The sequence below is a fragment of the Eublepharis macularius genome, chromosome 2, assembly GCF_028583425.1.
Source record: "Eublepharis macularius isolate TG4126 chromosome 2, MPM_Emac_v1.0, whole genome shotgun sequence".
Classification (NCBI taxonomy): domain Eukaryota; kingdom Metazoa; phylum Chordata; class Lepidosauria; order Squamata; family Eublepharidae; genus Eublepharis; species Eublepharis macularius.
The window spans coordinates 141,306,343-141,330,048 of record NC_072791.1 but is presented as its reverse complement, the minus strand read 5'-3'; the positions used below and the strand labels follow the sequence as shown (position 1 = coordinate 141,330,048).

The following is a 23,706-nucleotide window of genomic DNA, read 5'->3' as shown; positions in this document are numbered from 1 at the left end:
CTGGCCCAAGATCACCCAGGGAGCTTTTATGGCAGAATGGAGATTTGAACATGGGTTTCCAAGATCCACTACAACAACCACACTGGCTTTTGTGGAGTGGTTGCTGTTGAACTGTAGAAAGCAGCTGAGCCTTGCTGAGTCACACGTGTCAGGCAATAGCACGTTACCTAGAGGCTGCTGCTTAGCACTGCCCTTCAAGTCTTCCCTTAAAAGGCCAAAACTGACCTGGAAAGGGCACTGCCCTCTTCCTTTGCCTTTTACTGACAGAAATGAAGAACTGAAGATTGGCAGTATCACTGTGATTACCTAGCAACGGCTACCGAGAGCATTTGTTTCATAAAGCTACAGGTGCATCTCATATTATTTGGGAGGGTTGATCCACTAATTTTTTTTTGGAGATTTCAAGTTTTTCCGCAAATCTGGGATCTTTTCCAGGTTTGTAGAAAGATCCATCTTGTCTTTTATGGGTCTAATATCTGGACTGAATAATTTGCAGGTTGGGCCATGTTGAGAATTACATATATCGATGATGATGCAAGCTACAACTCATTCTAGAGCCTCTGCTGATAACAGCAGCAGAGAAAGTTCAACTTCTCTACCACTACTTCATCTACTCAGAGCAAGGCAGCAATGTTTTTCAGTGTGGGCAAGGGATCTTTGACATGCTGGAGCTCACAAGGAAGCTGATGGAACACTCAGCTATGTGCTGTGCCTAATTTGCAAAACATAAATCTGACAAAATCAATCATATGCAATCTGATTTGGACTTCATATCGCCTTCTTCAATGCTGGTGGTACATTTTTATGGTGCTGTAGGTTTTTCATGATTTTGGTTTCATGTTCTGTTTTACTGACAGATTTTATATAATTATATTGTTAGCTACCTTGAGGCTGTTTTTCTTCAAAAGCAGAAAGGAAGAACATAAAACACACAAATTGAAATCAACATGAAATAGCTGAGTCTTACTTACCTTCAGAACACTACACCAAAATTAACTTTTGTTATTATAAAGCAAGGCTTCATGTCATGAGGACCGTATTCGCAACCTCCTGCTTGCAATGAAATACTTTTATTTTGAACCTTTTCCTTTGTGAGAACATCTTGGACCTAGTATTGTATAATCCATCTTATTTAGTTAGTTTTTTTATACTGCCTCTCCCTTAACTTAGGCCCAAAGCGGTTTATAACATTAAAAACAATTTAAAACAACAATAAACATTATATATTAAAACTAAAAACATCACTACAATTAAGGGGTCCCACACATACAACCAACAGCAAAGATTTCATGATATATCGTGGCTGGTTAAAAGCCTGCTGAGACAATTCCACCTTGCATACCCTATAGTAGAGAGGCCGCACAGGGCATGTGTATTGTCGGACAGATCATTCCACCAGGATGGGGCCACCACAGAGAAAACCCTCGACCTGGTGGAAGAGAGACAAGCCACTCAGGGATTGGGCACCACCAGTAAGCCACGAAGTGAAGAATGTAGACTCAAAGAATGCTTTGAGTCTCAGTGAGAAAGGTAGACTATAAATAATATAAATAAAATTAAACACATCTCATTAAAAATGGGCACAGTAATGAGACAATTTCTGCCTCAATATGTCTACACTATCCATCTCCTTCATGAATTCAGAGATGCGTATATGACACTCACTGCATGAAAATCTTGCTGCACGGCTGTCAATGTGCTCAGTAAGGAAGAGCAGAAGTAATAGAAAGGGGGAGCAAGAACTCAAAGGGGTAAATAAAGACTAAGATATAGAAATGTGAATGGGGGCAATTTAGAACAGGGAGCTCTGTGGAGTGTGAGAAAAGGTGACAGATGAGTCTACAGAAAGATCTCTACACTGGGGGAAAGAGAGGGTGGCAATAATGATATAGACAGACAGTATGAGCTATGGAATAATGAGAGAAATATTTTTCTGGGTTTAATACAGAAATACAACCCTCCTGAAGTTAGTAAATATATCTAAGTGGTGTTTACTTAGGTAGCAACTTAATTTCACTTTCTGTTGCTTGCAGTTCATGCCTAACATGTTTAAAGTGAAGTTGGAGGCAATAATTCAAATATTATTGCTATTATTTCATATTAACAATTTGATTTGTGGTTTGTATTTCAAGCAACACATTTCTTTGTGGAAAGGAAAGGTTTGGAGACACAACCAAATATAATGAAGACTTGAAGTAATTAGCTCCTTAGGTACATCTATGTATTTCATATTGTGTTTAAAGCTATCGATTTAAGCATCAAAAGATATTGTCTAACCAGACAAAGCAACAGTCTGAATATGATCAACTGTTAACACCAATTAAAACTGAACTCATCCAAAGTTCAGAGGCATAATTTAAGGGGTGAGAGCAAACATTTTAAAGAATGTACAACCTTCCCCTTGCAAGGTCCATCTTCCCGTTGCTCTTTTTACAAATGGAATTGCAAATGTACTCAGGCTTAAAAGAAGAAACTATTGTTCTTACAATTCACTCACATACCCCTAAGAAATTACTCACATTTAATACTTCTTGCCTGGGCTGTGGAGGCTCTATGCAAGTCAGTAGCCTGAGCAACAAGTCCATAATAGCAGAGGTCCCTATGTGCTTTATAATGAGGTCTACAAAATCATGCTTTTTCTTTAAGAAATCAACAATCTGTAAAAATATATGAAAGGAGTTATGTTTTATAGAAAGCAATTTTTAAGGTTATAAAGCTATATAATTTTTGGTTTTATTGTAAACCACTTTGAACAACAAAGGAAAGGTTTATAGTAAGATAATTAATCAATAAAGCATAAACTTTCTACATTAAAATAACACCACAGTTAAGCAACACAAGCAGCCTTAATAGTCCAGTTTGGCCCAACCTCATCAGGCTTTGAGAGCTAAGCAGGATTGGCCACATTCAGTATTTGAATGGGAGACCACCAAGGAAGAAGAGGGGGGGGGGCGGTTTGCTACATTTCTGCTCAGCTGTTGCCTTGAAAACCTCTATGGTTGGGGGTTACCATGAGCCTGTTGCAAATTGATGGTACTTTTTAAAAGGTAGCACAACTTCTTGCAGGCCAAAAGTCTATAATTCTAACATCTAGATATGTTAAATGAAGTGGGTAAGGACAATTGTGCAATCTTGTGCCAGGCTACAAAGAAAAAGAAACACTTTTGCAAAGCAAGTCTGGTCTATGATTCCCCTGTCCTTTCCAAATCAAAATGTTCTGCTCTTCTAAAGAAAGCAGGTGAACTGAAAATAATTAGCTATACAGTTTCAAGCATATGGCAATAAAAAGAACAATTCGTTAGTAGTTACCTGTTCTGGTTTTCTGCTAATAAGAATACTTAGCACCTTGCTGAAGAAACTGGCCAGTAATGGGTTTAAAGGGGGCTCATTTAAAAGAAAACCATACAATTTTGTTAGTAATGATTCTTCTTCTCCCAATCTATCATTAATCTGCGAAACATCTGAAGTAAGCAGCTCACAAGATATGTTTGGGTACCTAGAAAAGACCAACTGACATTGTTAACCCTAGAGAGGAAAAATTAACCTTGCAAATTTCTGTTTACAAAAGTGTTTTATATTATATGCAAAGCATGCCTTCATATGTAATTTCATCAAAAGATCACTATACAATCTGTATAACTAAAAACATCAAGTCTTGCTATTTTTCAGCCTACCATCTTTTAAAATTAAACTAGATGAAATACAATTTTTACCACATGTATAGATATTCTATTTGACTGCACAATTTCAATGGGGTTGCTAGTAGGTCTTTCATATGACTTAATTACAATACAATTCTCTGGTATATCACACTCACTATATAAAATAATATATGCAGTAAGAATTCCCATAGTCAACAACATTAATTTAATCCACAGATCATAGGTCAGTCTTCTTAGCTAAGTATAAGATTAACACATGAAAGTCAATGAACGATACTAAAAAGATCTTCATATATTAGCCTCAACCACCATAAACTGCAACAAACATAATATAAATTACTAGGTCATATAAAGTGCTGGTATCCTATCTTCTCCTTGCTTTACTCTCAAACTTTCAAATTAAATTAATTTTCCTACTTGTATCTGATTTTTTCATCCATGTCTAGAGGTGGCTCTTCTATAATGAATGAAACTAGATCTTCCAGACATTCTGATTTCAAAAGAAATTCTATAAGCTTGCGATTTTGAGCTTTGCACTCCTGTAAAACATCTTCTTCATCCATCAATTCCTTCAGTGTTACATCTTCTCTCTCCAGAAGTGTGTCTATATGGGATGATGAGTGAAGATCAAATTTCCAAAACATGCTGGTCTATAGAAAAGGAAAGGCATATAAAGCCTTAATTAATTAGTGGCAGTTGCCTCCTACAGGACTTAGGAAAGCCATCCCTTACTTTTACACTGGGACTGCAAAAGCAGGAACAGATAGCAGTGAAAAGGTGATATGTCCATGTTAAACTGGAATTAATAGGTAGATTTTATTTAAAAAATTGTGCCTTCACTGATAAGCCAATGTCTTAACTTTTCAATGAAGTGGTTAGCTAGCTCTAGAATTTTAAGATTAATGCAACAAGAGTAAGGAAAACGTTAGATCAACTTAGAATGTTATAAAATCTTCTTCACCTTTTCGTTTAAGAGCAGCTTTCTTAAGTTAGTTTCCAAAAAGTTGTTAAACATTACTTTGGAGTTAAATTTGGGGTGCGAGTGGGGGGAATTATACCACTGCTGATCCATCCCTTAATCGTGAGGTGCCCATGTCTGCTATTATCTTTTACCTCTATGGATGCATTACTAGTAACAGGACTGAGCCCAATACCAGCTAATACCACAAGATTTACCCATGCCTTATCTAGTCTTGGATTTGACAGAATTTGTGAATATTTGCTACAACGTCAACCATCAGAACTATCAACTGTACACACATACATCTGGCATTATTATACTCGTGGCCTCAAGTAATTTTTCTGGCAAAAACTGTTAATACAAACATATCAGATGGAACACGTAACAAATTGCTTTGATGCGCAAGCATTTCAGAAACACTGCCTTAATAGGTTAATCTTGCATTATTAAAGTAGTGAGGACCAAAGAATCTCTTCATCTGACAAGAGATAAAAGGGGGTCCAATTAACAGTAATTATTAATGAATCCTTTTTTAAAAGTGTCTTTCCCTCAAATTTGGAACTTACCCTTAAAATTATACCAAACATATAGATCAACTATGTTCATTGGAGGACCACAAACAATTTTGACTGCTACAACAGTTATCCCTTATATCAGCAAATCACAGGAGAAACAGGACTGGGTTATAGCTAAATTACACCCTCTATGTTGTTTATGTGACATTCTGGAGTATTATAGTCCACAAAAGGATTTGAAAATCACAACTACCTTAAAATGCCACTTGGCAGAGCTGGGCAGCTCCACCAGTAAGTGTTCAAGCACTGAGTTAAATGTGATGCCTCTACCATGAGACAGCTCTACTAGCACGATATTAATGCAGCAGCATTTGAGTAGCCTTAGTTCTCTTCTTTTAAGACTACAAGAGAAAAAAACAGAGCTGCACATACAGCTGGTTCTGCAACATATTAAACACAGGCCATTTTGGAGCTCTCTCTCTTCTGGTTTAACACAGCTAATAGTAAAGAGAAGCACACTTTGCTTCAAAGGAGCAGGAAGTGAAAAAAACTGAGCTACTAAGTTCAGCCAAAGTTTGTAACTTGGATGTGAGTTCCATTGAAATCAAGAGGGCTCACATCCAAATAAATGGGCTTAGATGCCAGTCAGCATTTAAGTTTTATATTCCCCAGGCAAACAAGAGGAAACAATCTATTTTTAATCATACAAAAATATCAACAAGAAAATTTAAGCCTATTTCTAGTAGGCAATTTTCTCAGCTGTGAACCCCTGAGTATAAAACCCAATGAGTTTGATACTAAAGCCTATCCTGTACGCATCAATATTTAAGTCACTGGAGATCACAAGTAAAGATTAAAAAGGTAGAGGTGACCAGAAGTTAGCAATCAATTAAGCTTTAACAATCAATTGAATTATTAGTATGTTTACACAAGTTGCTCAGGATCTATATATTGGATACGGTTACAAACAAACAAAACTGAAGTCAAACATTGGCTTATTTGTCAGGCCACTGCAACCACTTCTTGCAGACAAATAGATATTAGACTTCAATCCAAGAAGCTATGTCTATATTTTAAAAAAATATCCCATCCCTAAATAAAGCAATCTTGATGAACAGCTTCATATAAGAAGATCAAAAAAAGTTCTGTGAATTAAGATGGTACTCCTATGCACTTTTTACTAGGGAGTGAGACCGATTAAACACAAGGACACTGACTTCCAAGTAAACATGCATGGGATACAGCTGCATAAAAACCTTCCCCAAGCTAACTTTTTAAAACATTGGTGATTAAATCAATGAGTTAATTCAGGAAAGAAGACTAACAGTAAAATAGCAACAACAAAAAAAGAAAGCATACTACTGCAAACATGTTACTGCGTTATTTCACAAACTGTCTCCCAGGAAAGCTGTATTAGGGGCTGTTCTCTCAATATGGCAGATGCTGACCAGATTACTCCATCACTTTTCAACAGGAAACCAGGACCCTTGGAATAAGGAAAAACACCACAAAATGGATCAAAGGGCAAATTACAGAAACCCTTAAAAAAAAGAGAGAGAGAACTGATCTTCATTAATCCTACAGTAAACTACCTAAAACTTCACCAGGATTACAAATTTGGATTCCACATTCTAGTTTTGTTCACTACAACTACCAATGCTTTTAAACCTGAGCTCTGTAACTCCCAGTAAGTTGTAAAATAACCCTATGAATGGGAACAGAGTCCCAATGAGTTCAAGGGGAGTTACTCATAAGTAAATGTATGACTGCAACTTGAGTTTACTGCAGTGAAAGCAATAAAAAAAATAAAAATGGGGTTCAAGGACAGGCTAGATTTCTTCATACACTTGATCTTTTACAGTTAAATGGGCCATAGAGTCCTCATGTACAGTATCATTAAAACTGAATCTATGCTAGGGGAGTAGTTGATTATTTTAAGTCTAGTTACCTCAAATCTCGGTTACAGTCACCCTTGCCTGCAATCCATTTCTGCATTTTTTCCACTTTTTATTTAGGTTAACAAGGTTTGTCTGGCTTGATTCTTATATTCAGTATATGAAAATGTTAAGTTAAGTTTTCAAAGCACTATACCTTTAAAGAATATTACAAGAATCAGAGGTAGGCTTCCCCCCCCCAACCCCAAAGCAGCAAAAGTATACTGAAAGCTCATTAGCATTATGTTACCTAGACAGGGACAAGACTACCTACCTATAAACTGGTATTATTTGAATGGCCATCTGTAGAGTCACATAGAGTTCTGCAAGGTTTTAGTCCAGTGGCATCTTAAAGACCAACCAGATTTTCACAGTATAAGCTTTCGAGTCAAAGGTCCCTTCATCAGATATCTGAACTCTATCATTGAGTTGAGTAGCCATCAGATATCTGGTATCTGACAAAGGGAGTTCTGACTCTCTTTAAATAAAGTATCTTGGAATATAATTCCTGGTGGCAGCAATCTACTCAGAGGGTGTAAGAGAAAGATTAAAGGCAAAATCTACCCAAGAGAAAGAAAGGGTCGCAATAGTGCCACTGGACAAAAATCTTGCTCTTCTACTGCAGACCTGTGAGCTGTATGCCCGTGAAAAGCCTCTCCATAATATACCATTGCTTTAATCAGGGAGAAGACATCCTTGCCCTTCTAATTGTTTAGAGAGGATTAGGTTCTGTACATTTTGTGAAGGATAGAGCTGTGATATAACTCAGCTTTTATTACCGTAATTTTAAAAGTTTTGATCAACTAATTTGACCAGCTCCATCTTTTCTGAATGCCCAAAGCTTCCATCATTCTAGTCTACCTATCTGACAATATGCAAATATGTGGTTTTTCCTAATCGCTTATGGCAGAAGCCTCAAACCCTCTGCCTTTAAGAGCATGTCTACAGAACAAACTTCGGGAAGGTTTTCAGGGAAAACCAAACCACACAACGAAGTATGAGAAGTAGCTTAAGATGGATATTCCTCAAACATTTGATTGAAATGCATCAGGTTTCAGAATTTTCTTTGTGCGTCTATCACCCTACCCTTTCATTCTTTTACTGGGGAAGAAAACTTTTAAAACTACACACAAGGAGGAACTCGTAGTATTCTAATTGTTTCTTCACTAACTCCTCAAAGGGACTGGTTTAAGGAAGCATCTGTTTGATTTTAGTTTAGCCAAGCATAGCTTGAGCATGGTTCTGGATGTCCCTTTGTTCTCAGGGAAGATGCTGCCAACTCCCTTTCGAAATGGTTTGAACAGAAGAAACCATTAAAACCCTGTCTGGCTTTAAAATCCAGAACCATTCAGTGTAAAGAATCTTGCATTTTTATTACTTTTGAATATTTGGCTATTTAAAAGAAAGAGGGAGGGATAGTGGATGGATCATCCTTGGCACTGTGTATTGAGAATGTGACTGAGAAGTCATTCCCCCCCTCACTTTAGCCAGGGGCTCAGAGCATGGGGACCCACCAGTGAGGGAGTCAGGGAGAGACTAGAGGAGTGCGCACACACACACACACACACCGAACAAAAACGGTTGATCTGGATCCAGGTTTCAGGGATAGCAAAAAAAAAATTCAGTATCCCTGAAATTCAGATCAGATTCTTTAATCCAGTTAGAGAATCCCAAATGTATCCAGTCTTTATGCCCTAAAGGGAAACTATTGGAGGTTGGGGGAAGAGCATTTTTCAAGCAAACTCCCCCAAATTTGCAGGGAACCTACCCCTGACTGTCCACTAAAGAACTCCCAGGTTTCAGGAAGACTGGACCCCAGGGTTCAATTATATTAGCCCCTGAACAAGGTGCACCCAGCTGTTTTCTATTGTTTCCTATGGGGGAAACATTTCCAGGCAAAGGGAAACCTTAAGCAAAGGCAACCCCTGGCCAAAAACCAGTCCCACGCAAGCTTAACCAACAAAGCCCAACAGAACCAAAATGAAGCAAAGGAACCAACTTCAAATCAGAGAATCCCAATGTCAAGTCCAAGAACCCCAGCATAAAACTTGAGATCCTCAATATAAAGAATCATTACTGAAGTGTGTGTGTGGGGGGGGAACCTTGCTGGAAAGGTGGAGTTTAAAAGGTGACCAGCAGTGGCTTGAAGAGCTCTTCTGGAGGTTGGGCAGGGGTGATAGGGTGGGATAAACTTTGCTTGCTGTTCTCCCTGTCCTCCCCCCGCCCCTGCAATAGAAAAAGAGAGTTACAGTAAGCAGAAAACAAAAACAAGCAGGAAAATTCTCCGTAACGATCTAACTGAAAACATCAATCACATTACAATATTGAATAGTAAATAGACAATATTCTTAATAGCAGCAGGTCGAAATCAGTCTCCAAATGACAACCACCATTAAAAGGGTATTTTACATCATCATCCTACCAATCTTTTATAAAGTGACATGTGCAATGCTAAGAGTTACACAATACAAAAATAATTGAAACTAATACTCTTCAATATCTTCTTTCTTGCAGAAAAAAAGATGCTCTTATGTTTACACATCCTCTTCACTTGAACACTTTATTGGACTAACCTGTATGCTTCCCTGAATCAGTATTGTGTTGTTTAACTGAATGTGACTGTTGGATTCTTTGATTGTACATTATTTTCATTATTTTTGGATATCAACCTACCATTATTAAGAATATTGTCTATTTACTATTCAATATTGCAGCATGATTTATATTCTTAGTTAGTTACAGGGGGGTTTCCTGCTTGGTTTTTGTATCCTTGTCCCCCCAGCAGACCTCGCATTGCTCTCCTGCCGCAGTATGACGCTTGCTTCCACTTCACATAGACTTTTGCTGGCTTCTGCCCTGTCCCTGCCCTCCTCACTTGCACCACTCTCCTGCCATGGCATGAAGTTTGCCTCCATTTCTTAATGACTCTCGTAGCTTTTGCTCTGTTCCTTCTAGCTTTGCACCACTTGCCTGCCGCAGCGCAAAGCTTGCCTCCTCTTCAAGCAGCTGCCCTCTCACTCACTGCTGCTCTACCTCGGCTGGACTTCCTTCTCTGCGAGGTGAGTGCTGTGTCGCCAAATAATCTGGCCCATCAGTTTGGCTCCTTGGATCCAATCTAGGATTCTCTAATGTGATCTGGCATGGCCACATTATGCTGGATAGGCATAAATATGTTTAGCCAGCTCACAAATGCCAGATCGCTCACCCTAAGTGTCACTAGCTTTGTATCCCAAACCCCGGAACAGAACTGGCCTATGCATGGATTACAATGCTTCTGAGCAACAAAAGCTTTGGCTCACCATGAATTAGATTCTGAACTGATTTTATGGCTTCTCTGGGTTTGGCAGGATGTTGAGTGCTACGGGCTTTCTAGCAGTACTGGTGATGCCTTTTAGTTTGGGCAGGACATTTGGTGAAGGCACTATATCAGTGCAGCTGGGAGCTGGAAGATATGAGGATGGAAGTTTTCAAAGATAGTTGGTTGAACATAACAGGGCTCTCTACTTATCTGACCTATGTCTCAAAACTGGATCTGGTTTGCATAACCAATATCTGGCTAGAAGAAAATGATGGGGTATATCTGTTTCAGTTAACTTCACCTGGTTATGTGGTACTTTAACCCCACTTCAGAGGCGGAAAGGACTACCATCCACCATGAGTCTTTCCTCTTTCTAAGACTACAGAAGCAAACTATTGCTGGGATTATCTATCCTTAAGCGAAGTTCCAAGGACAGAGTGGACATTCTATTTGTCTACCAGCCACCTAGTTCCTTGCTGGATATCTCTGCTAGTCTGAACTGATACTTGGCTTGGTGCTATATATACCTAGACTGATAGTTCATGTTCTAGGAGACTTCAACATTCACGTTCATGTTCTGGGAGACTTCAACATTCACGTTCATGTTCTGGGAGACTTCAACATTCACGTTCATGTTCTGGGAGACTTCAACATTCATGCCAAGGACACTTAATCTGAGCCAGCTCAGGAATTCATAGCTTCTCTGGTCATCACAAATGTTTCTCTAGATGTGGACATACCTTGGAGTTGTTTATATGAAACCTTTGAGGGATGGGCTAAGTCTGGGGCTGGAGGTTCAGCCTGTACTATGGTCTAACCACTGCCTCCCCAATGCATGGGTGAATGTAGCGCCAACATTCCACAGAAGCATTGGTCCAATCAAAATGGTCCACCCACCGAGAGTGATAGATCTGGATGGATTCCAGAATGCTGCAGGGGATTATAGGGTCCTAAATGACAGTTTTATTAAGAGCACAGTGGAAGCCTAGAACAAGGAAGTTCTAGGCATAATTGTCCCCTGTCATTCCACCCTCAATTTAGAGGCGCTCCAGAGACAATGGCACAACCAACCCTGAAGCAAATTACTGAAATAATAGCAGATTTTTTAAATATAGAGAAAGAAGAGGTGGTAGCCAATCTGGATATAGCTTAGAGTTAATTCAAGATACGCACAACAAAAAGACTTACCAAGAGATATTATTGTCCAATTAACCACAAAAAGAATGAAAGAACAAATTATTGGAAAGCATTTTGAGACCCCATTGGTACTTGAAGGGAAGCAGGTCAGGATTATAAAGGAGTTACCGAGGAAAATTTTGCAAGAGAGAAAGAAATACAGAGATTTGACACAGAAGTTGAAAACTTTGACTATAAGATACAGATGGGAGATACCTGAAGGTCTGAGCTTTGAATTTCAAACGGTAAGGAGAGTGATTAAATCAAGGCATGACATGGAGGTTTTCTTGTTAGAGAATGAGAAAGACTTACCTGACACAAGTAGGCTTTAAATATGGAGTACAAATTAATATCATGGAATGTAAATGGACTTGACTCATCTTCGAAGCGTAAGGCATTATTTCATTGGTTGGCCAAACAAAAATGTAATATAATTTGTTTACAAGAGACCCACATAAAAGATCAAGATATTAAATATTTGAAAAATAAGAAATTGGGACAAGAATTTGTGGCGGTGGCAAAGCAGAAAAAGAGAGGAGTTGCAATTTATATAAAAGAAGAGCTACAAACCAAAGATGATTGTGAGTGACAGTAATGGCAGATATTTGGCTGTGGAGTTTAAATGTAATACCAAAAAGGCATTAATTTTGGGAATTTATGCTCCGAATGGAGCAAAAGAACAATTTTTTAATGAAGTTATGGCCCAACTGGGTCAAATGACATATGATCAAGTGATTGTGGCAGGAGATTTTAATGGAGTGGTGGATTTGCAATTGGACAAAAAAAACTAGTGTGAGTAAAAATAAAACAGGGAAACTGCCAAAGATATTTTTTGAGCTTCAAAAGCAGGAAAGCCTTGAGGATATCTGGAGGAAATATAATTCGAAGACCAGACAATATACGTATTTCTCGGCTAGTCATCAATCGTTATCAAGAATAGATATGATTTGGGCATCTAAGGACCTAGCGGTTTGGACAAAGGAGATTGATATCATGCCAAGAGTTAGTTCAGATCACAATCCTATTTTTTGGAGATTTGGAACAAGACGTAAAAAGCTGAGATGGAGAATAAATGAAGATCTTTTATACAATCAAGTAAATTTGGATGTCCTGAGGAAAGAAACAAAGTGTTTTATTCAACATAATGTGGACCAAGGGGTGTCAATTCAAAAAGTTTGGGATGCCTATAAAGCGGTCATTCGAGGAGTTGTGATGGATTTAAATGTCAGAGATAAGAAAAGCAAAGAAATGAAATTGAAAGAAATACAAGAAACAATAAAGCAAAAAGAGCAACAACTAAAGAAAAGACCGGGTAAGAGGAAACTTCAACTTGAGATTAGAATTTTACAGGAGCAGATAAGAGCAACGGAAAATAAAGAAATGGAATGGGAATTGAAAAGATTGAAGCAAAAATCGTTTGAAGGAGCCAACAAACCTGGGAAATACTTAGCATGGCAACTGGAAAAAAACAGAGAGAAGAAATTAATAAGTAAAATTATGGAAGACGGCAAGGAGTTGTTTGATCAAGATGCAATTGGGAGAGCATTCTATAAATACTATGCAAAATTGTACCAGAAAAAACCTATTGATATTAGACTAATTGATGAGTATTTTCGAAAGATAACCTTACCAACGTTACCTGATAAACTGAAAGATAGATTGAATGCCAAAATTAAAATAACAGAAATAATGGAAGCGATACAGGTAACAAAAACGGGTAAGGCACCTGGACCAGATGGAATATCAGCTAAATTTTATAAAGTAATCGCTGATGAATTGATACAATTGTTGCAGAGAGTAATGAATGGAATATAAGAAGGAGAGGGAGTACCGGAAACATGGAATGAGGCAAATATTACATTGATACCAAAATAAACCCAAGATTTAACTAATGTTAAAAATTATAGACCAATATCTCTAACAAACAATGACTATAAGATATTTGCTAAAGTATTGTCGGAAAGACTTAAAACTTGGTTGACAGAGTTTATTGCAGAAGAACAGGCAGGTTTTTTGCCGGAGAGACAGATAAAAGACAATTTAAGAGTAGTACTGAATGCCATTGAATACTATGATAAACATCTGGGGAAGGAGGTTGGCTTTTTTGTTGTTGATGCAGAAAAGGCTTTTGACAATTTAAATTGCGACTTTATGTTTGCTACAAAGGAAAAGATGCAGATGGGTAAGATGTTTATCCAAGCAGTAAGGGCAATATATAAAGACCAATGTGCAGCTATTGTGGTAAATAGTGACTTAACAAAAAAAACTGAAAATAAGGAAGGGGACGAGACAAGGATGTCCACTCTTTCCACTGTTATTTGTGATGGTATTAGAAATTCTACTTAGACAGATACGTGAAGACGATATGATAAGAGGACTGAAAATAAAAGGTCATTCCTATAAAGTGAGAGCCTTTGCTGATGATGTGATGGTAATAGTTGAAGATCCAATTCAAAATATGCCAAGATTAATGGGAAAAATAAAATAATTTGGTGACCTTGCAGGATTTTATATTAATAAGAATAAATCAAAGCTACTATGTAAAAATATGACTAAACAAAAACAACAAGAATTGATGGAGATAACGAACTGCGAGGTGGTGCATAAAACAAAATATCTAGGCGTTGAATTAACTGTGAAGAACATTGATTTATTTAAAAACAATTACGACAAGCTATGGCAACAGATAAAGGTATGTTGAAATGGAACAAATTGAATTTATCATGGCTGGGTCGTATTGCTGCGATTAAGATGAATGTACTTCCAAGGATAATGTTTTTGATGCAAACAATACCAATTGTGAAACATAATAAGCAGTTTGATAAATGGCAAAGGAAGACTTTGAGCTTCGTTTGGGCAGGGAAGAAGCCTAGAGTGAAAATGAAAGTGTTATATGACGCCAAGGAAAGAGGTGGATTACAATTACCAAATTTACAACTTTATCATGAAGCCATTTGCCTAGTTTGGCTGAAGGAATGGATTTTACTGAAAAACCACAAATTATTGGCTTTGGAAGGATATAAAAAATTTTTGGATGGCATGCATATTTGTGGTATGATAAGATTAAAATGGATGCTATGTTTTTGCATCATTTTGTGAGACGGAGTTTATTTAGAGCGTGGCAAAAATATAAAAGATATTTCGAGGAAGAGACTCCATTGTGGATTATACCAGCTGAAGTCATAAACCCGAATGTGGAACATGGTGGAGAGGAGTGGATGACGTATAAAGAAATTTTAAGAGTGGAACAAAATACATATATTATGAAAACTAACGAAGATTTATCATTTCAGTATGGTTGGTTTCAGTATAGACAAATTAAAGACTTATATGATGCAGATCGTAGGAAAGTAAGATTTAGGGTTAAAAATTCAGAGTTAGAGGAGTGTTTACTTCAAGAAGGGGAAAAGTTGATATCTAAAATATATAAGATTTTGTTGAGATGGTATACAGAAGATGAGGTGGTTAAAGTTCAAATGGTTAAATGGGCAATAAATTGTAATAAAGATATTATGATGGAAGCTTGGGAATGATTGTGGAAAAATACAGTAAAAATTTCAACATGTACCACTATAAAATAAAATGTTTATAAAATGATTTACAGATGGTATCTTACACCAAAAAAGCTAGCTAATGGTAATAGCCAAATGTCAGATAAATGCTGGAAATGTAAGAAACACGAGGGTTCCTTCTATCATATGTGGTGGACGTGTGAAAAGGCAAAGCAGTTTTGGGGGAATATTGTGAATGTTATGTCAGATATTTTGCAGAAAAATGTTGTTAAAAACCCAGAACTGTTACTGTTATGTATGAACTTAGAAGAATTTGATAGTATGGACAGAACAATCGTGTTTTATATGGTGACAGCAGCTAGGATGTTATATGCACAACTTTGGAAGACACAAGAGACACCATCAGTGGAAGATTGGATCCAGAAGTTATTGAACATGGCAGAAATGGACAAATTAACAAGGAAACTTAAAGAACAAGATATAGAATTTATTATGAACTGGGTGAAACTTAAGAACTATATGAAAAGAAAGGGGGACATGAAGGGGAAAATCTGGTCTTTGGATAACTTGTAAAGGGGGAAGGTAGTTCTTTGCCGGTAGTTGAAATATTTAAACAATAGATAATGATAGATAAGGGATTTTTATTGTTAAATATAGTTGAATAGAAGAGATAGCAGATAGACTGCAATTTAAATAGGGGGGGTTGGAAAACTGTTGGAAGTCTATTATAAAAAGGGGGGAATGGGGGGGGGACCGAAATGGGATGGAGATGTTAATTGAATGTTATGAGTGATATATGTTAACCCATCCAATAAAAACTTTAAAAAACAAATGAAACTGTATGTTTAACAAGGGAAGAGTTAGCTGAGATCCCTTCTGAATACCATGATTTAAGGGGGGGAGCAGTTTGAGGAACAAGAGGCAGATGAATTAACCCCTCACAGGCCAACAGACTATGCCAGAGAACTGATCATGGGGCAGAACCTTCCTAAGGGGAAGCTGTACTCTATGAGCCCAGCCGAGAGAGAGGAGCTTTGCAAGGTCATTGATAAAAACCTTGAGAGGGGTTTTATGCGACCTGCAAGCTCTCTCCATGCTGCCTCAGAGCTGTTCTGTAAGAAGGCTGGAGGCTTGAGGTTGTGCACTGATTACAGAGGAATTAATGCAATTTCTATGTCAAATGCCTACCCCCTCCTTCTCATTAGAGACTTGCTTGGAGCAGTGGCTAAAAGGAAGATATTTACAAAAACCAGACTTAAGGGATGCTTACTTCAGAGTTTGTATTCGAGAGGGGGATGAGTGGAAGACCGCGTTTAACACCTCTTGAGGACAATTTGAATACTTGGTTATGCAATTTGGCTTGCAAGGGACACCTGGGGTCTTCATGAACCTGATCAATGAGGTGTTGCATAAATATTTATACAAAGAAGTGGTTATTTATCTGCATGATGTTCTACTTTAATCCACTAATTATGAAGAGCATGTAAAGTTGGTGCGGGAAGTTCTGAGCACCCTGTATAAGAATCACCTGTATGCTAAATTATCAACATGTAAATTTCACAAACAAGACCTGGACTTTTGGGGATATTGAGTTTCCAGAGACAGGCTGGGAATGGATCCAGCCAAGATTAAAGCGGTGCTGGGGTGGGAGACTCCTAGAACAAGGAGGCAATTACAGTCCTTTCTTGCCTCTGCAAATTTTTACAGACCATTCATTAAGAATTTGCACAAACTGCCACAAACGAAGGGAAAGGACCAGAAAAATTAAAACCAAGTGCTAAACTGGACTGGACCAATGAATCCCAGCAGGCATTCGAAAGGTTAAAAACCCTGTTCACCTCTGAACCTGTGTTATGCCACCAGATGAAAACAAAAAGTTCATTGTGCAAGTAGATGCAAGTAATGTCACAATGGGGAGGGTGATTATACAGAAGGGCTCTAATAGAGAGCTACACCTCTGAGCCTATGTATCCAAAAAGTTTTCAAAAGACAGAGACACTGGTCCGTTTGGGACAAAGAAGCTGCAGCTGTTAAGTGAGCCCTGTCCACTTGGAGACATTGGCTGGAAGGAGCAAAATTACCCTCTGAGATTTGGACTGATCATAAAAATCTTGAAGCGCTTAAATCACCCTGCAGGTTAGGGGCAAAGCAGCTCCGATGGGCAGAATTCTTTTAAACGTTTCAGTTCACACTCAAGCACCTCCCAAGGAAATCAAATTTCATGGCAGACACTCTGTCCCACCTACCACAACACAAAAGTCAGAGGGAGGAAATTGTTGACAGTATCTTTACCCCCACACAGCTGGAACAGACAGTGCTGATGTACCGGCAAGCACAGAAATTCCTCACTTCCCCCTCAAACTGCTGTCTGGAGATGGTCAAAACAGAACAGGAAAAGGAGGTTCAGGAGGGTTTACAAGAGTTTATGGAGTCTCTGGACAAGGGGGAGGATGGGTGCTGGTACAGACAAGGCAAATTATACATACCAACATACCAGCAGCCCTGACGAAGGAAGTTTTAATAAAATGCCATGATAACAAGACAGCAGGGCACTTTGGGTTCCTGAAAACTTTGCATTTAACTCAGAGGTAATTCTGGTGGCCAAGAATGAAAAAAGACATGTCCCAGTATGTGTCCAGTTGCCCAGTTCGTTTAACAGGGGAAAGATGGGGGCGGGCAGTCTCCAGGTCTCTTACAGCTGCTAGAGCCTCCCACCCCCGCGACCTTGGTCCACTATCTCCACGGATTTATCACTGATTTTCCCCCCTCCAAGGGAAAAACTGTAATTTTGGTCATAGTTGATTTATTCTCCAAACAAGCACCTTTCGTTCCCTGCTCAAAACTCCTCGCAGCAAAGAAACTAGCTAGTCTGTTCATGCAGAACTTGGTACGTTTACTCTCTTTTCCAACAAGATAATCTCTGACCGGGGGGCAGGGGAGAGAATTTGTTGCTAACCTTTAGTAACATGCCAAAGGGTCAGGCTTTTTCGTGGTGCTATGTGGCCCTGAGGAAAGGAATGGGATATACGAATGACAGATACTCAGGGATATATAAAAAATAAACTTTTATTTTTATAAGAAGCATATTGGTTTCATATGATTTCTAAAACTTGGTTTCTAAAGAGTAGTTCTCAATTCTTAAAGTTACTTTACTTAAACCCAGTCACATAGATCTTTTCTCAGGCACACACACAGTTTGCCTGCTTTCTCCAGACTGAATGTTCTCTCACAAACACACAGTTCAGGATTCAACACAGGTTATATTTCTCTCAGACAACCTACACAAGCTCACACTGGACACAACTTGCCTGCTTTTGATATTAATTTCTCTCTCAATTACAAGACCTTTTCTTAGGCGCACACTCCGTTTGCCTGCTTTTCCCTGACTGAACGTTCTTTCACAAACACAGTTTTTTCCACATACACAAGCTCAGCTGCACATAGCTTGCTTGCTTTCACCTGACTTAATATTTCTCTCAGGACTGATTAAAAATACTCAGGCTGCACACAGCTTGCTTCTCTTGCCCTGACCGAATCTTTTTTCTTCACTCTCAGTCTAAAACTGCATTCACTCCGCCCACACACTCTGTCATCAACCAATTATATCACTCACTCATCCCTCTCCTTCACCTCACTCTTCATCTATAGCACACTAAGCATTTAAAGACACATACACACATTTACTTAAAATCAGTACAGGGGGTGATTTAAATGATTGATGGACAAGATGTAGGGATGTAGTAAAGGGATGTAGTAAAACAAACATTGGAGAAAGCCAAACGTGCTTACAAGATCCAAGCGGATAAGAAGTGTTCACCTCCTTGGAATCTGAAGGTGGGAGACAGTGTTTATATATCCACAAAGAATTTAAGAGAAGCACAACCCAGTAAAAAACTAGGATGGAAGTATCTGGGTCCTTTCAAGTGAAACGTATGTTCAATGAGATTACTGTTGAACTAGAATTGCCAAAAAAATTGAAACATGTACACCCAGTTTTCCATGTCAGTCTCCTCAAGAAGAAACTTGGACCCAGTGGCACCCGGACCCTGTAGCCTCACCTCCTATCTTTATAGACAGAAAGCCCCATCAAGAGGATGAACTCATTTTGGACTCTAAGTGGAAGAGAAGGATGCTGTATTATCTGATACAATGGAAATATTTTTCAAAAAGCCAACCTAAATGGGTTAGGTCCACTGATGTGACAGCCTTGAAGTTGATTTGGGCTTTCCATAGGAAATACCTGGAGAAGGTGGGGGGGGGACTGATCTTAGGGGGGGCAGGATGTCAGGCGCTCAGGATCACCTGTCATACACCTGTAGCTGATACTGTTGTAGTGATTCTGTCTGTGATTCTATCACTGGGGTGGGAAACTAAGAATGGGAAGAGGTTGCTGATTCCTGCTATAATCTCTCCCTAGTCTGGGAACCTGCCTGGCCTTGAGAATTCTATGAATCCCACAGCCCGTTTTCCTGCTTGCAGTGTTCAGAGACTGATAAAAGGAGAGGGGGATTAGGAGTAGCCGTGGGGAACCTTTACCTGTTTTAGGCTTCTCTGTAGCCGCCAGTCCTAGCAAGGATGGAGTAAGTGCATGAAACTGGCATCTATATCAATAAAGAACTTTAACTCCTGAAGTGATCTTTTGAGAGTTGCCTGGCATCCTTACAGCATTACTGAGAGTGTTTTTTACTTTCAGTGTCATATCAGCTTGCTGTGCCCTGACTACAGCTTTAGGTTCTGTACAGATGAAGAATCCATTTACAGAGAACACATACACAAAAAAGCAATTATCCCTACACACACATGATAGCTGTCCAAGCTAAATTCTAAAGACTTACTATGCCTCAGGTTTTTATACAATAAACTCATGAAAGTAATCATTTTAAAGGTTAGATTATTTCTTATACATTCAAAAAGGCAAGATATGAAATCAGCAGCCAACCAGAGGAAGTTCAAAATTATCCACTTCTAAGGCAATACACACACACACCCCTCTAACAGTTTAAGATACAGAGCATAGAATGATAAAGCTTTCTAATATGCATATATATGACTCTGAAATAAACTGTTATGTTTTTAATTAAGATACCAAATTATAAAGGATTATCAAGATGAAACCTGTAGTTAATGAACAAGTACATGCAGCGAGGATTAAATCACCTAACATCTCTCAAAAATATCCGATTGGCTGGGACACATGACCTGAGGGCAAGGCTGCCTGAAGCTTTCCTGACTGGGAGAGACAACGTAGTTTTGATTAATGGCTGGAGATGTAACTCCAGCTGATAAATCGCTCTGGATAACGACGGATCATGAGTTTATCCACTTGGGCTCTGTTTGACAGCTCTAGTGAGGGTCTTACTGCCCAGATTTGCTCTGGGTGGTGGCTGGAAATTTGGGCTGTTCAGAGAGGCAGAGAAAACACCAACTTGCAGCTGTGTTTAGAATCTAAAGGCAAGCTGCCCTCAAGTCTTAATCTATGAGCTTCAAGAATTAATTAGCTCTATAACACAATTATCTACTGTGCGGTGAGATAATATTCTGCTTTCTGGGACTTCTCTTTTTTTCTCTCTCTCTCTTTGTGACTGAGATGAGAATAAGAATAATAATACATAACTAGCAGGAAGCTTTTAAACTACATATGAGAAGGAAAGTTTTAACTGACTAAGGGGGATCCAAAAAGCTTTGGTTTTCTCTGTAATTGGTGAATTTATATTTGGAGAAAGTAATTTTGCTGGACTGATTAAAATCTGCGTAGTAGAAGTTAAGGTTGAAGCAATGACCTTGAAGTCTCGGGAATGTAAACAAAGCTGAGTAACACCAAGTAAAATCGAAAGTCTTTGAAACATAAATAAAGCTGAGTAACAGTGAGCAAAATTGAAAGCTATCCATACTGTTTGTAAAAAGACCTCACAGATTATTTATAAAGAAATAGAACCACCTAGTAGAAAAATGTCTCAAGGAACAAGGAATGATCAACATCAACAGACACCTCTACACCCATAGATCTGATGCAAAAACTTGTTGCAATTAGGTGATAAATTAAATTTATTTGAAAAGAAAATGGAAGACAATTTTATAAAATTCAAAACAGATTTAACTGAGCAAATTAAAAATATTGAAGGTGCTGTTGAAAAAACCTCTGAAGAGGTAAAGTAGTTGAATAATCAGGTGGAGATTTTGGACAGTAGAATAGCAGTGCTTGGTAAAGAACTAGAGAAACATCAAGACAACTTAGCCGTACTGGAACGAAGGGAGAAAGAATACGTGTTGAGGCCTTGGCAGAATTTATGCAGTGGGACATCCCAAGAGTGGATATGCAATTGGATAAAGTATGTAGAATTTCTACCAGATATGTGATACAGAACAAGCTACTGAAAGATATAGTGCATTTCATCAGAAAGTCAGTAAAAGATCAAGTTCTATAACAACACGGTAAGAAGAAATTGACTATACAGGAAGTTCCAGTTATTGTGCTAAAGGACACACCATTCAGAATCTTGAGGAAACGAGACTATGTATTCTTAACTGAAAAGCTGAAACAGAAGACAATCCAATTTAGATGGGACAAGTTGGAAGGTATGATTTTTACTTTCAAACAACAGACATTTAGGTTGAATTCAATTCCAAAGGCAAGAGAATTTTTGGAAAGATGTAAGAAAGACTTAGAAGAGTCTCCAGAAGATCCACAACAGCTCTCAATGGAACAGAAAATACAGGAAGAGATGGACTCTGATAATAATTAAAATCCAAGTATGGATTACAAATGTGTAACAAGGAATATAAATGGGGCGAATACTCCTCAAAATATTTCATTATTTGAAAAATTTGAGAGCTGACATCATTTGCTTACAAGAAACTCATATCAGAAAAAAAACCCATCAAATATTTGGATTACAAAATTTTGGGTGAAAAGTTTATCTCTGCAGATAACAAAAAGAAAAATGGGGTGGTATTGTATCTAAAGTCTGAATTGAAACCAGAACTTGTTATATCTGACGACCATGGTAGATTTGTGGGGGGGCTGAGGTTACACAAAATGGGAGTAAAATTTTGATGGTGGGAATCTATGCATCAAACGAGGAGAAGGGGGGCGGGGTTCTACAAATATCTTTGGGGAAAATTGGCTGGTCTGCCTTATGAAAATTGTTGGCTAACGGGTGATTGGAATTGTGTTGTTTCTCCACAAATACATAGGTGTTCTGAAAAAAACATAAAGGATATTCAAAGTAAATTACCAAAGGTTTGTTTTGACATGTTTGAGAATATGGGTTTGGTGGATGTTTGGAGACAAAAAAATGCCAATTTAAGAGAATATACATTTTACCCAGAGAGTCACAAATCCCTATCACATATAGATATGGTCTGGGTATTGAAAACGTTGGTGACCAAAATAAAGTGGAGATATTACTAAAGTTTTCTTCAGACCATAACCCCATAAGAGTAAGTTACAGAACCAAATCTAATATATTTAGGTGTCAACTAAATGAATCTTTACTACAGAAAGAGGCCATTGCTGATTGTAAAAACAAGGCTGAACGAATTCTTTGAAGTAAACCTGAACAGGGGTACATATTTGAGAATGATTTGGGATGCAAGCAAAGTATTTATAAGAGGCTACTTTATACATCATAATACAGAACTAAAGAAAAAAAAGCAGGAAAAAATGCAAGGTATTTTGCAAGAGATTTAAAAAAGGAGGAAGAATTAAAAATTGCGCCAGGGAATGTTAAGGTGCAACAAGAGATAAAATGTTTGCAACAACAGCTATCAATATTAACAGTAAGAGATTTAGAGAAAAAACTGAACTACGCTAAGCAGAGAACTTTTGAATTTCCTAATAAACCGGGAAGAAGATTAACTTATAAATTGAGAAAAGAGAGGGAGAAGAAAATGATTTTAAAAATGTAAGCAGGGAATACTAAACTAAAAGACAACGGGGCCATCCTGTATAGAAGACAAGATATCTCTTCAAAGAAATTAAATGAGTTTTACAAAATGACGTATCGGTGGTATGTCTCCTGACAAATTAGCAAAAATGAGTAAAGGTATGTCAAATAAATGTTGGAAATGTGAGCAACAAGAAGGAACATTTTATCATATTTGGTGGACCTGCTGTAAAGCTAAAAATTTTGGTCTCAAATTTTATTTTTATACTAGCAGCAAAGCCCATTGTGGGAGAAAAATACAACGAGCTCTAGAAAGGGGAGGGCGGGCAGACTGGCATTCCCTCCTCTTCCATCACTAATCCTAGCCAGATAAAGGCAGGGGGGACAGGCATGGTCACCTGCTCTGCACCTGATCCCGGCTGAGTGAAGGGGGGGTGGGCATTACCACCTGCTTTACTCCTCATCCCAGCTGGGTGAAGGTGGGGCGGGCATTGCCATATGCTCTGCTCCTGATCCCAGCAGGATGAAGGCAAGGGGTGGGCACTGCCACCAGCTCCGCTCCTGATCAAGGCTGGATGAGGGCAGGGGATGGGCATTGCAACCTACTCCGCTCCTGATCCCAGCTGGGTAAAGGCAGGGGGCGGGCATTGCCACCTGCTTTGCTCCTCATCCCAGCTGGGAGAAGATGGGGGGTGGATATTGCCACCTGCTCTGCGCCTGATCCCAGCTGGGTGAAGGTGGTGGTCGGGCATTGCCACCTTC

At 38.5% G+C, this 23,706-nt stretch overlaps 1 protein-coding gene across 5 annotated transcripts in view; it reads right to left on the bottom strand.

Annotated features, from left to right (window-relative positions):
- PPP6R3 (protein phosphatase 6 regulatory subunit 3) overlaps positions 1-23,706 on the bottom strand; it is a 180,290-nt gene that overhangs the window by 133,960 nt on the left and 22,624 nt on the right. For 4 of the 5 annotated variants that reach the window (XM_054972443.1, XM_054972444.1, XM_054972442.1 and 1 more), the window contains exons 3-5: positions 4,080-4,312; positions 3,310-3,496; positions 2,520-2,657 (exon numbers count right to left, since the gene is read on the bottom strand). In XM_054972443.1, the coding sequence (XP_054828418.1) occupies positions 2,520-2,657; positions 3,310-3,496; positions 4,080-4,306 (552 nt within the window). In that variant the 5' untranslated portion in view covers positions 4,307-4,312. The remainder of the gene's footprint in view (positions 1-2,519; positions 2,658-3,309; positions 3,497-4,079; positions 4,313-23,706) is intronic. The other variant, XM_054972446.1, reaches the window with a different exon arrangement.